This window comes from Salvelinus namaycush, chromosome 21, assembly GCF_016432855.1.
Source record: "Salvelinus namaycush isolate Seneca chromosome 21, SaNama_1.0, whole genome shotgun sequence".
NCBI classification, from domain to species: Eukaryota; Metazoa; Chordata; class Actinopteri; order Salmoniformes; family Salmonidae; genus Salvelinus; species Salvelinus namaycush.
This window is the reverse complement of record NC_052327.1, coordinates 16,460,004-16,475,270: the sequence shown is the minus strand read 5'-3', so window position 1 is coordinate 16,475,270 and position 15,267 is coordinate 16,460,004. Positions and strand designations below refer to the sequence as shown.

Genomic DNA, 15,267 nt, shown 5'->3' with positions numbered 1-15,267 from the left:
ATTGTGTGTATGTGCTATCATAATGCAGGTGTGTGTGTGTGTGTGCTTCCATTAGATCATCTGCATGTGTGTGTATGCTCTTGCGGTTGTGTGTGTGTGTGGAAGGGATTCTCTTTTGCTGTGCGTGCCTTTTGAGCGACGCATCCCTTCAGCCCTGATCTTTCTTATCCTAAAACCATAATAGACAGGCTCCTCTGACATACCTTTAAGTGGATCCAAACACTGTACAGTACCATCATTATCACCACTAATGGAATGGTCTACTACCTCTCTTAGAAAGGGAAGAACGGTATCTTTACCAAGCATTTATGCATCTGAGCTCAATTTGGAGTGTCATAGCAAAGGGGTGTGAATACTTATGTAAATTAGCTATTTCGTACATTTGCAAAAAATTCTAAAAACATGTTTTCAATTTGGATTTACAATTCTTCCAATCCGCCAGATTTTTTTTCTTCACACGCCCAAAAACACACACATAACAATATTATTATGTGAAATATTATTACACACACATACAGGTAACTACTAAAATAAAGGAAACACCAACATAAAAGTTCTTAATAATAGAGCGGTGGGCCATCACGAGCCACCAGAACAGCCTCAATGAGCCTTGTCATAGATTTTACAAGTGTCTGAAACTCTATTGGAGGATTCGACACCATTCTTCCATGAAAAATGCTGCTTTGAGACCCCTCCTTCAAATTCACTGATTCATCTCTTCTAGCCATAGTAGCCAAAATAATAGGCAACTGGGCATTTTTATACTGTCCCTAAGCGAAGTGTTATGTTAATTGCTTAATTACCTCAGGAACCAGTACCACACCTGTGTGGAAGCACCTGCTTTCAATATACGTTGTATCCCTCATTTACTCAAGCGTTTCCTTTATTTTGGCATTTACCTGTATATAATAAATACGGTTCTAACGAAATGTTCATATCAACAATTGAAATGACTGAAACATGTAGATCAAAACGTCAAAAAAGTATGTCATCAAAATGAAATTCTAGCTTGATAAATCATTCAAAGGGATTTTGTCCATTTTCATGTTCGTTCAACGGTAGCCTAACCCGCAAGAACGCTACCTAGCAAAACTTTTTTTTAAACAAATTGATACTTGAGGTCAAAGTATAATATTGCAATATGTAACTGTATCTATTTTATGAAATCGTCTGAATGCAACAAATGAAGCTAAGCAAAGCAGCGCTGACCCTGTCGATTAGCAGTGACTGGAAGCATGAATACCCAGGTGCCTTTCCTGAGGTTTTGTTGCAGTTTTAGCAAATGTTGAGAATTTGAGCATAAAAACCATCAGAACCATTGAGAAAAAAACATTAGATAACAAAGATTTTTTAATTTGGCTTTTCACAACAGCTTTTTTTTATACGATTATCACCGGGTAAGCACACCAGCAGTTACAATTGCCCACAACAGATAGATGATGAAGAATATACTGTTGCATCATATCCGCTCTGCTGTGTGTGTGGAGCCATTGACATGCTAATGAGCTGACCCAGAACTCAGAATGACCTCATTCAGCCTCATTGTCTTTACAATGATGGGTCTCTAAAGTATGTGGGCCCCAGGACTAAAATTCAGTTAGAAATTGTAACGAGTAATAGTAGTAGTAGTAGTAGTATGTGTGTGTATGTATTTACATGCTCAAAGTATATAGCCTAAGCAATGCATATCAAATCTATCTGCTGGGAACTTCAAGGCAAGTGAAATAAACACTACCCATACTCACTGTCACTGATGTTTTAGCCAGCTTTTGTTGTTGTCTATGTCATATGAGACAGGTGTTGGCTAAAACAGAAACAGACTGGCAACCAGGTTTGATAGGATGAGTTAGGTTACAGGAGAAGCATTGAAACAAAACTCAGGAAGGCAATTTAGGCCTCCCATGCGACCAATACACTGAAAATGATACTGCCAGCCCCTTAGTTGACTCCAGTTCAACTGGAAAATGTACAGCAATGAATGAGCAGGAGCAAATGTTGGAATGAAAGCATGACATTAAATTGTTCTATCGTGTGAAATAGGCACATCAGCTCCATGCACAGCCCCATATCAACCCTTTGCCATAAGCACTTCATGTAGATTGGACTTGATTGAACTACTCATCATATCACCCAACCCATGATTACTTGAATCAGGTATTATGCACCGATATTACATTTTTGGCCGATACCAATATTTTCCTTGTCAAAAAATTGGCGATGAGGGCCGGGTCCAGGATGTCTTTAGCAGGGACCCAGCACCTCTCCTCCGGGCCATAACCCTCCCAGTCAACCAGGTACTGGAAACCCCTGCCCCTGGTCGAACCCTCAGGAGGCGTCTCACCGTATACACTGGCTGGCCATTGATGACCCGGGGGGGAGGGATGGGCCTAGAAACAGAAGACAAAGGACTGTGAGACACAGGCTTAATCCTAGACACATGGAAGGTAGGGTGAATACGGAGGGTACGGGGTAACACAAGAAGGACAGCAGTGGAACTAAGGACTCTAGAGATGGGAAAAGGACCAATGAAACTGGGGGACAGTATGCGGGACTCCACCCGAAGGGGCAGGTCCCGAGTGGAAAGCCATACCCTCTGCCCAATGTGGTAGTGGGGAGCTGGGGTCCGACGACGGTCAGCTTGTCGACGATACCTGGAGTTGGTCTTGAGAATTGCCGCCCTGGCTCTTCTCCAGGTACGTTGACAGCGGCGGACAAACATCTGGGCCGAGGATATGCTGACCTCCTGCTCTTGTTCCCGGGAAGAGTGGAGGTTGATACCCAAAATTACTGTGTAACTCATGTAGGGCAACATCTGAAAAATAGCACACTTGGTAGTGTGTACCGGTGCTCGACCAGTCGGCGAAAGCCAACATCACCCACGACAGAACGGTTGATTGTCAAGGGCAATGAATTCCATTATCTTGACTTGAATGGATTTCGCCTATGAGTTGTCTCGCTGAAATGTTCTTACTCTTTCAAATGACTGCTCGACTTGTTGACTGCTTGATCCACACAGTAGACATTGTGGGCGTCATTACGTAATGTACCTACATTATATATGTATGCACGGTAGCTTTGAAAACGGTTTTTAACATCGGCGTTAAACTAGACATCGGCCAACACCGATGTTGGCATTTTTAGCTAATATGTTCATTGATATATCGTGCACCCCAAGGTATTAGTGCGGGGATAAAAAATAAGTATTTATCACACCCTGGGGATCCCCTAGGAATGGCTTGAGAAATTCCACAGTTCTGCATGTTACACCCCAGTGATATCCTGTCAAAGCAGACACACCTGAAGGTGATTAGGTCGTTAGCTCTTCGCAGGAGCACACCTGCAATCAGTTGGTCACTAATTAAAGAGGAAGAAACCAGAGTACACTTCCGGGAAAAGGGAAAACAACTGAGTTGTGTTTTGAAATGGAAAACAGCATGTACAATTTTTGGGCAAATGAATGTAGCTGATGCACCACTAATATGTTAGCTATCTATCTCTACCATGCATTAAACACATTTCAACTCTCTTTTGGCAGGGACTCTCAACCAAAACAACTGGGCCAAGAAGTACCCATCATGTAACAATGCCAGACAGTCACCCATCAACATCGAGGAGGAGCTGACACAGGTCAAAGTTCAGTTCCAAAAGCTGAAGTTCGAGGGCTGGGAGGAAGCGATGTCTGATGGGGCCACCATCAAGAACGACGGCAAGACAGGTATGCGCTCTCACGTCCCCATAAGTCGTCACCATAAAAACAGCATTACAGCAGCCAGCAATGAAACTGTAAAGCAAAAGTAATACAGTAAAACAGTCCTGTCTGCAACCAGCCATTCAGTCACCTATTCAGTATCCACTGCCTGTGGGAAGAAACTGTCTCAGAGCCTTGTGGTCTGGGTTTTAATACTACATTGTCGTAGTAGAAGGAGGAGGTGCAGAAGAAGAGTGGAAGGAGGAATACAATACAATATGATGATGTGGAAATTATTATATATTGTTAGATACTGAAAGATTGGGCATTTTTATAGTGTATACTTATGGCACTTTTAAAGCCGATGGATGTGTGTGTGTGTACGTGACTTTTTGTGTTTTCACTTGGCAAGCTTCAGGCCACATCAATATAGTGTGTGTGAGTGTATGTGTGGGTTGTTTAATGGGGTCAACTAACACCCTCTGTGTGTTCTCTCCAGTGGCGGTGAACCCAGAGGGAGACTTCTATGTGAGTGGAGGGGGGCTGAGGGGCAGGTTTAAGGTGGGAAGAATCACCTTCCACTGGGGACGCTGCAACGCCTCCTCAGAGGGCTCCGAACACAGCCTCAACGGGGTGAAGTACCCCCTGGAGGTAAGACCTGACATTCGCCCATTATAACTATGACAGAGTATAACCTTGTTATAACCTCCATATGACAGAGTATGACCTCATTGTAACCTCCCAAGTAGGGCTTTCAAATTTTTGACTGTTTGGCTGTATTTGACAGTATTTATCCCTTTGACACTTACCAACACACGGGTGTGATCATTCTACAGTGGTCCCTGCAGTGTACACTCAAACCGAATAAGTGCTTGGGCTCTCTTCGAAGAGAGATTGTCGGGCTCAGTAAAGCCTCAAACGTCCGCAACAGTGAAATGGACTACTTCTGTGAGAATTAATGAGGAGGTGGTACACACCTCAATTCAAACTGTTGTTAGAAAATATTAACTAATCTGAAATTGACAAGTTGAAACATAGCCTATAGATAATTAGCAGGCAGCGTGCCTTGGTTTAAGGGCAGCACGGGTTAACTGTCCTGTTGCGTAACAATCACATTTTGGAACAGTGAGCGCATTCTGACATCACTCGCATAAAAAATCTCACATTGGGGCGACTGTTAGAGATATTTGGAACACACACGATGAAACGGTTAAGTTTCTGAAAAGTTCTAAATATGTTTTATACGTTGTACATGACCGTAGGAATTCAAAGTGGTTTTAATGGGCTTTCTCCATTCTGATGGTTTTATTCTCAACCAAACTAGGACAAAACTGACTGTGAAGTACTCCGATTAGTTTAGCATTGTATCAAAATATCGCTATAGACAGTATTGTTCAAATCCAAAGATCCAAATTTGTGGATCCATACCAGTATACCTTAAAATAGGATATAGCACTCAGCCCTACTCTCAAGGACAGTTGAAGGGATATCAACCATCTCCTGTACCTTGTATCTGTCTGTTCCAGATGCAGATCTACTGTTATGAAGCGCATCGCTTTGAGTCCTTAGACCAGGCCATCAAGGACGGGGGCAGGATCACAGCTCTCTCTGTGCTGTTTGAGGTGGGCGTGAGTGTGTGGTCATTTTCTGAGTGTGTCTGTATCATTGGTGTAAAGTACTTAAGTAAACATACTAATAAGTACTACTTAAGTCGTTTTTAGGGCTATCTGTACTTTACTACTTCTATTTTTGACAACTTTTACTTCACTACATTCCTAAAGAAAATAATGTACTTTTTACTCCATACATTTTCCCTGACACCCAAAAGTACTCGTTACATTTTGAATGCTTAGCAGAACAGGAAAGTGGTCCAATTCACACACTTATCAAGAGAACATCCCTACTGCCTCTGATCTGGTGAATTCACTAAACATAAATGCTTAGTTTGTAAATGATGTCTGAGTGTTGAAGTGTGGCCCTGGCTATCCGTAAATTAAATAAAAACAAGAAAATGGTGCTGTCTGGTTTGCTTAATATAAGAAATGTGAAATTATATATACTTTTACTTTTAAAGTATATTTTAGCAAGTATGTTTACTTTTGATACTTAAGTATATTTAAAACCAAATCATTTTTGACTTACTCAAGTAGTATTTTATTGGGTGACTTTCATTTTTATTTGAGTCACTTTCTATTAAGGTATCTTTACTTTTACTCAAGTATGACAATGGGTACTTTTTCTACCATTGGTCTGTATGTTTTGACCTACTATGGCCACAGTACCTACCTACCTGTGTGTTCAGGTAGGTAGGTACTGTAGATTGGGGGGAGTGGGTGTCCTTGACAGGTATGTCATATGTTGACATTGACAGGAAGCGGAGTGTGCTGATGGATTTGATTTTGTGCAGGTGTGCGTGTGTTTGTGACCTGTGTCAAGAGTGTTTGATGGATCATTTTGCGTCCATACCAGCAATGATTTTCATAGTCGATGAGGGATGACTTACTGTATCTACATAACTAGTCTGAACAGTACCTCTACTGAATAAACAGCCTGGCAGTAACTGACAGTGTAGAATACCAGCAGGTCAGTACCATGCGTGTGTGTGTTTGTTGAGGAGATTAGCACACACATCTTAGGCTACACTCCACTGCCCACCTGGGAAATCAAAGGGGACAGAATAGTGGAACGGATTACCCACTACAGCATCAGACTGAGCAGAGATTAGACATGCTACAGTACATAGACGGTCAGCTGTGGAATATCACGTCTCTAGCTATTAGCTTAACATCAGTGTTGGCTTTAGCTTAGCATCAGTGTTAGCTTCAGCTAAGCGGGTCACAGCTTTAAAGGGGCATTCAGCAGTTCAAACAATAACAAAGTGAACTCCATGCCCCTATTTCAGTAAAAAGCTGAGGGATGGGGCTGGAGAAATGTAAGCACTCTCAAATTCATTGACAGAGCTATGTATACAAGGACTGACCATCCATTATAACAACATTGTAGTTTTAGCAATTATTTTGAGGCAACATAGTGTTTATTTACATTTACTTTGTTTACAAACAATGTAGTAAAAACAAGGTTATGTTTTGGGTTCTGATTGGGTACGACAGTTGAACTGAGATCATGAGATCATAAGTTATATTTTTCAAGAATCAATGGCTACATCATTATTCATTTATTTTTCTATTGTGTTATGGACTGTACGTTTGTTTATGTGTAACTCTGTGTTGTTGTTTTTGTCGCACTGCTTTGCTTTATCTTGGCCAGGTCGCAGTTGTAAATGAGAACTTATTCTCAACTGGCCTACCTGGTTAAATAAAGTATAAAATAAATACATGTACGTCCCAAAATGGATGTAGCAACTGCAGATTGCCTCTTTAAAGCAGCCCAAGAAATGGAGGGACACAAAAAGGTAAGGGGGAGGCGATGAGTAGAGGAAGCTACTGTAGACTTTTGAGATGCCTGACTAACCTACTGCCTTTCCCTCTTTACAGACGAGCATCGAAGACAATGACAACTACATAGCCATTATCGACGGAATCAACCGTGTCAGCCGATTCGGTATGTCACCCTGACTTAACCCTAATAACTCTAACCTCAACCAATCAACTTTTTTTTACTCACCTGCTGTAAGCACAACCATAATTATCTCTCTTGCATTTCAATATCGATGTATTACTGCACAGCGCTGTTCCTAAGTTTCAGTAAAAGTATGTTGTACAGTCGATAGTTAATGCTAATGGAGGTTGAAGTTTTCAATGCAGGTAGGCATTACAGAGTGCATCAACTCATTTCATGTAAATTCAAGGGCCACTATCCCCCACAATCATACACCCACTACCTCACTGTGCCTTAATGTAACACACAGGCATGCACTAATGCATAAACACACACACTGTTTTCTTTATGTTCATCTTCTGTCGTTCATCCTCTATTGTTTACCCTCTATCGTTCATACTCTATCGTTTATCCTCTATTGTTTATCCTCTATCGTTCATACTCTATCGTTCATACTCTATCGTTTACCCTCTATCGTTTATCCTCTATCGTTCATACTCTATTGTTTATCCTCTATTGTTTATCCTCTATCGTTCATACTCTATCGTTCATACTCTATTGTTTATCCTCTATGGTTTATCCTCTGTTCTCTATCGTTCATCCTCTATTGTTTATCCTCTATCGTTCATCCTCTATCGTTCATTCTCTATCGTTCATTCTCTATCGTTTATCCTCTATCGTTTATCCTCGATTGTTTATCCTCTATTGTTCATCCTCTATCATTCATTCTCTATCATTTATACTCTATCGTTCATCCTCGATTGTTTATCCTCTATCGTTCATCCTCTATCATTCATTCTCTATCATTTATGGGGCGGCAGGGTAGCCTAGTGGTTAGAGCGTTGGACTAGTAACCGAAAGGTTGCAAGTTCAAATCCCCGAGCTGACAAGGTACAAATCTATCGTTCTGCCCCTGAACAGGCAGTTAACCCACTTGCCTAGTTAAATATAAAAAAAAAGGTACATTTGTAAGTCGCTCTGGATAAGAGCGTCTGCTAAATGACGTTAATTTTTACTCTATCGTTCATCCTCGATTGTTCATCCTCTATCATTCATTCTCTATCATTTATACTCTATCGTTCATCCTCGATTGTTTATCCTCTATCGTTCATCCTCTATTGTTTATCCTCTATCGTTCATCCTCTATCGTTTATCCTCTATTGGCTATTCTCTGTTGTTATCCTCTTTTGTTTATTCTCAATCGTTTATCCTCTATTGTTTATCCTCTATCGTTCATTCTCTATCATTAACTCTTTATCCTCTATCGGTTATCCTATATCGGTTATCATCTATCGTTCAACTTCCATCTTTCATACTCTATTGGTTATCCTCTATCGGTTATCCTATATCGTTCATACTCTATCATTCATACTCTATTGTTTATCCTCTATTGGTTATCCTCTATCGTTCATCCTCTATCGTTCATCCTCTATCATTTATCCTCTATCCTCTATTGGTTATCATCTATCGTTCAGCCTCCATCGTTCATACTCTATTGGTTATCCTCTATCGGTTATCATATATCGTTCATACTCTATCATTCATAATCTATCGTTTATCCTGTATTGGTTATCCTCTATTGGTTATCCTCTATCGGTTAATCTCTATCGTCTGTCATTCTCTCTTCCTTTTGATCTGTTCCTCTATTTCACTTTTGCTTCTCTGTCTGCGTTCCCTACACTTTCCCCCTGTCTAGGTAAGAGTGGGAGGGTGGGTCCCTTCTCTCTCCGGGGCCTCCTGCCCAACTCCACAGAGAAGTACTTCATCTACAACGGCTCCCTCACCACACCACCCTGCACTGAGACCGTGGAGTGGATCGTCTTCAAGAACACTGTGGCCATCTCCGACACGCAGGTGGGTCTGTGTGTGAGTGTGTCCATGTACGGTTGAAGTCGGAAGTTTACATACACTTAGGTTGGAGTCATTAAAACTTGTTTTTCAACCACTCCACAAATTTCTTGTTAACAAGCTATAGTTTTGGCAAGTCGGTTAGGACATCTTCTTTTCTACTTCCGGCGCCGACAGAGATGGCCGCCTCGCTTCGCGTTCCTAGGAAACTATGCAGTATTTTGTTTTTTTACGTGTTATTTCTTACATTGGTACCCCAGGTAATCTTAGGTTTCATTACGTACAGTCGGGAGGAACTACTGAATATAAGAGCAACGTCAACTCACTATCATTACGACCAGGAATATGACTCTCCCGAAGCGGATCCTGTGTTTTGCCTTCCACCCAGTACAATGGATCTGATCCCAGCCAGCGACCCTAAACAACGACGCCGTAAAAGGGGCAAACGAAGCGGTCTTCTGGTCAGGCTTCGGAGACGGGCACATCGCGCTCCACTCCCCAGCATACTACTTGCCAATGTCCAGTCTCTTGACAACAAGGTTGATGAAATCCGAGCAAGGGTAGCATTCCAGAGAGACATAAGAGACTGTAACGTTCTTTGCTTCACGGAAACATGGCTCACTCGAGAGACGCTAACGGAGTCGGTGCAGCCAGCTGGTTTCTTCACGCATCGTGCCGACAGAAACAAACATCTTTCTGGTAAGAAGAGGGGCGGGGGGGTATGCCTTATGATTAACGAGACGTGGTGTGATCATAACAACATACAGGAACTCAAGTCATTCTGTTCACCTGACTTAGAATTCCTCACAATCAAATGTCGACCGCATTATCTACCAAGGGAATTCTCTTCGATTATAATCACAGCCGTATATATTCCCCCCCAAGCAGACACATCGATGGCCCTGAACGAACTTTATCTGACTCTATGTAAACTGGAAACCACACACCCTGAGGCTGCATTCATCGTAGCTGGGGATTTTAACAAGGCTAATCTGAAAACAAAACTCCCTAAATTCTATCAGCATATCGATTGTGCTACCAGGGCTGGTAAAACCCTGGATCATTGTTATTCTAACTTCCGCGACGCATATAAGGCCCTCCCCCGCCCTCCTTTCGGAAAAGCTGACCACGACTCCATTTTGTTGCTTCCAGCCTACAAACAGAAACTAAAACAAGAAGCTCCAGCGCTCAGGTCTGTTCAACGCTGGTCCGACCAATCTGATTCCACGCTTCAAGACTGCTTCGATCACGTGGATTGGGATATGTTCCGCATTGCGTCCAACAACAACATTGACGAATACGCTGATTCGGTGAGCGAGTTCATTAGAAAGTGCATCGGCGACATAATACCCACAGCAATGATTAAAACATTCCCAAACCAGAAACCGTGGATTGATTGCAGCATTCGCGTGAAACTGAAAGAGCGAACCACTGCTTTCAACCAGGGCAAGGTGACCAGAAACATGACCGAATACAAACAGTGTAGCTATTCCCTCCGCAAGGCAATCAAACAAGCTAAGTGCCAGTATAGAGACAAAGTAGTCGCAATTCAACAGCTCAGACACAAGAGGTATGTGGCAGGGTCTACAGTCAATCACGGATTACAAAAAGAAAACCAGCCCCGTCGCGGACCAGGATGTCTTGCTCCCAGACAGACTAAATAACTTTTTGGCCTGCTTTGAGGACAATACAGTGCCACTGACACGGCCCGCTACCAAAACCTGCGGGCTCTCCTTCACTGCAGCCGAGGTGAGTAAAACATTTAAACGTGTTAACCCTTGCAAGGCTGCAGGCCCAGACGGCATTCCCAGCCGCGTCCTCAGAGCATGCGCAGATCAGCTGGCTGGTGTGTTTACGAACATATTCAATCAATCCTTATCCCAGTCTGCTGTTCCCACATGCTTCAAGAGGGCCACCATTGTTCCTGTTCCCAAGAAAGTTAAGGTAACTGAGCTAAAAAACGACTACCGCCCCGTAGCACTCACTTCCGTCATCATGAAGTGCTTTGAGAGACTAGTCAAGGACCATATCACCTCCACCCTACCTGACACCCTAGACCCACTCCAATTTGCTTACCGACCCAATAGGTCCACAGACGACGCAATCGCAACCACACTGCACACTGCCCTAACCCATCTGGACAAGAGAAATACCTATGTGAGAATGCTGTTCATCGACTACAGCTCAGCATTTAACACCATAGTACCCTCCAAACTCGTCATCAAGCTCGAGACCCTGGGTCTCGACCCCGCCCTGTGCAACTGGGTACTGGACTTCCTGACGGGCCGCCCCCCAGGTGGTGAGGGTAGGTAACAACATCTCCACCCAGCTGATCCTCAACACTGGGGCCCCACAAGGGTGCGTTCTGAGCCCTCTCCTGTACTCCCTGTTCACCCACGACTGCGTGGCCATGCACGCCTCCAACTCAATCATCAAGTTTGCGGACGACACTACAGTGGTAGGCTTGATTACCAACAACGACGAGACAGCCTACAGGGAGGAGGTGAGGGCCCTCGGAGTGTGGTGTCAGGAAAATAACCTCACACTCAACGTCAACAAAACAAAGGAGATGATTGTGGACTTCAGGAAACAGCAGAGGGAGCACCCCCCTATCCACATCGACGGGACAGTAGTGGAGAGGGTAGTAAGTTTTAAGTTCCTCGGTGTACACATCACGGACAAACTGAATTGTTCCACCCACACAGACAGCGTTGTGAAGAAGGCGCAGCAGCGCCTCTTCAACCTCAGGAGGCTGAAGAAATCCGGCTTGTCACCAAAAGCACTCACAAACTTCTACAGATGCACAATCGAGAGCATCCTGTCAGGCTGTATCACCGCCTGGTACGGCAACTGCTCCGCCCACAACCGCAAGGCTCTCCAGAGGGTAGTGAGGTCTGCACAACGCATCACCGGGGGCAAACTACCTGCCCTCCAGGACACCTACACCACCCGATGTCACAGGAAGGCCATAAAGATCATCAAGGACAACAACCACCCAAGCCACTGCCTGTTCACCCCGCTATCATCCAGAAGGCGAGGTCAGTACAGGTGCATCAAAGCAGGGACCGAGAGACTGAAAAACAGCTTCTATCTCAAGGCCACCACTAACATTTAGTGGCCGCTGCCAACATACTGACTCAACTCCAGCCACTTTAATAATGGGAATTGATGGAAATGTACGTAAAAATGTATCACTAGCCACTTTAAACAATGACACTTAATATAATGTTTACATACCCTACATTACTCATCTTATATGTATATGTATATACTGTACTCTATATCATCTACTGCATCTTGCCATCTTTATGTAATACATGTATCACTAGCCACTTTAAACTATGCCACTTTATGTTTATATACCCTACATTACTCATCTCATATGTATATACTGTACTCTATACCATCTACTGCATCTTGCCTATGCCGTTCTGTACCATCACTCATTCATATATCTTTATGTACATATTCTTCATCCCTTTACACTTGTGTGTATAAGGTAGTAGTTGTGGAATTGTTAGGTTAGATTACTCGTTGGTTATTACTGCATTGTCGGAACTAGAAGCACAAGCATTTCGCTACACTCGCATTAACATCTGCTAACCATGTGTATGTGACAAATAAAATTTGATTTGATTTGATTTTGTACATGACACAAGTAATGTTTCCAACAATTGTTTACAGACAGATTATTTCACTTATAATTCACTGTCTCACAATTCCAGTGGGTCAGAAGTTTACATACACTAAGTTGACTGTGCCTTTAAACAGCTTGGAAAATTCCAGAAAATTATGTCATGGCTTCAGATGTTTCTGATAGGCTAATTGACATCATTTGAGGCAATTGGAGGTGTACCTGTAAATGTATTTCAAGGCCTACCTTCAAACTCAGTGCCTCTTTGCTTGACATCATGGGAAAATCAAAAGAAATCAGCCAAGACCTCAGAAAGGCTGATTCATCCTTGGGAGCAATTTCCAAATGCCTGAAGGTACCACGTTCATCTGTACAAACAATAGTATGTAAGTATTAACACCATGGGACCACGCAGCCATCATACCGCTCAGGAAGGAGATGCGTTCTGTCTCCTAGAGATGAACGTACTTTGGTGTGAAAAGTGCAAATCAATTCCAGAACAACAGCAAAGGACCTTGTGAAGATGCTCGCGGAAACAGGTACAAAAGTATCTAAATCCACAGTAAAACGAGTCCTATATCGACATAACCTGAAAGGCCGCTCAGCAAGGAAGAAGCCACTGCTCCAAAACTGCCATAAAAAAGCCAGACTACGGTTTGCAACTGCACATGGGGACAAAGATCGTACTTTTTGGAGAAATGTCCTCTGGTCTGATTAAACAAGAACAGAACTGTTTGGCCATAATGACCATCATTATGTTTGGAGGAAAAAGGGGTAGGCTTGCAAGCCGAAGAACACCATCCCAACCGTGAAGCATTGGATGTGGCAGCATCATGTTGTGGGGGTACTTTGCTGCAGGATGGACTGGTGTAATTCACAAAATAGATGGCATCATGAGGAGGAAAATTATGTGGACATATTGAAGCAACATCTCAAGACATCAGTCAGGAAGTGAAAGCTTGGTCGCAAATGGGTCTTCCAAATGGACAATGACCCCAAGCATACTTTCCAAGATGTGGAAAAATGGCTTAAGGACAACAAAGTCAAGGTGTTGGAGTGGCCATCACAAAGCCCTGACCTCAATCCTATAGAACATTTGTTGGCAGAACTGAGAAAGGGTGTGCCTACAAACTAGAGGTCGACCGATTATGATTTTTCAACGCCGATACCGATACCGATTATTGGAGGACCAAAAAAAGCAGATACCGATTAATCGGACGATTTAAAAAAATGTATTTGTAATAATGACAATTACAACAATACTGAATGAACACTTATTTTAACTTAATAGAATACATCAATAAAATCAATTTAGCCTCAAATAAATAATGAAACATGTTCAATTTGGTTTAAATAATGCAAAAACAAAGTGTTGGAGAAGAAAGTAAAAGTGCAATATGTGCCATGTAAGAAAGCTAACGTTTAAGTTCCTTGCTCAGAACATGAGAACATATGAAAGCTGGTGGTTCCTTTTAACATGAGTCTTCAATATTCCCAGGTAAGAAGTTTTAGGTTGTAGTTATTATAGGAATTATATGACTATTTCTCTCCATACGATTTGTATTTCATATACCTTTGACTATTGGATGTTCTTATAGGCACTTTAGTATTGCCAGTGTAACAGTATAGCTTCCATCCCTCTCCTTGCCGCTACCTGGGCTCGAACCAGGAACACATCAACAACAGCCACCCTCGAAGCAGCATTACCCATGCAGAGCAAGGGGAACAACTACTCCAAGTCTCAGAGAGACTGACGTTTGAAACGCTATTAGCGCACACCCCGCTAACTAGCTAGCCATTTCACATCGGTTACACCAGCCTAATCTCAGGAGTTGATAGGCTTGAAGTCATAAACAGCGCACTGCTTGAAGCATTGCGAAGAGCTGCTGGAAAAACACACGAAAGTGCTGTTTGAATGAATGCTTAAGAGCCTGCTGGTGCCTACCATCGCTCAGTCAGACTGCTCTATCAAATCATAGACTTAATTATAACATAATAACACATAGAAATACGAGCCTTAGGTCATTAATATAGTCAAATCTGGAAACTATTATCTCGAAAACAAAACGTTTATTCTTTCAGTGAAATACGGAACCGTTCCGTATTTTTTGTAACGGGTGGCATCCATAAGTCTAAATATTCCTGTTACATTGCACAACCTTCAATGTTATGTCATAATTACGTCAAAGTCTGGCAAATTAGTTTGCAATGAGCCAGGCGGCCCAAACTGTTGCATATACCTTGACTCTGTGTGCAATGAACGCAAGAGAAGTGAAGTTTAATGCTAGCTAGCAACTTACATTGGCTTCTTTCTGCATTCGCGTAACAGGCAGGCTCCTCGTGAGGCAGGTGGTTAGAGCATTGGACTAGTTAACCGTAAGGTTGCAAGATTGAATCCCTGAGCAGACAAGGTAAAAATCTGTCGTTCTGCCCCTGAACAAGGCAGTTAACCCACCGTTCCTAGGCCGTCATTGAAAATAAGAATGTGTTCTTTAACTGACTTGCCTAGTTAAATAAAGGTGTAAAAAAATTAATTGGG

At 42.6% G+C, this 15,267-nt stretch overlaps 1 protein-coding gene across 1 annotated transcript in view; it reads left to right on the top strand.

The window, feature by feature from the left end:
* ptprz1a (protein tyrosine phosphatase receptor type Z1a) overlaps positions 1 to 15,267 on the top strand; it is a 70,256-nt gene that overhangs the window by 30,209 nt on the left and 24,780 nt on the right. The window contains exons 3-7 of the mRNA XM_039017273.1: positions 3,536 to 3,715; positions 4,188 to 4,339; positions 5,215 to 5,310; positions 7,183 to 7,249; positions 8,943 to 9,100. Of these exons, the coding sequence (XP_038873201.1) occupies positions 3,536 to 3,715; positions 4,188 to 4,339; positions 5,215 to 5,310; positions 7,183 to 7,249; positions 8,943 to 9,100 (653 nt within the window). The remainder of the gene's footprint in view (positions 1 to 3,535; positions 3,716 to 4,187; positions 4,340 to 5,214; positions 5,311 to 7,182; positions 7,250 to 8,942; positions 9,101 to 15,267) is intronic.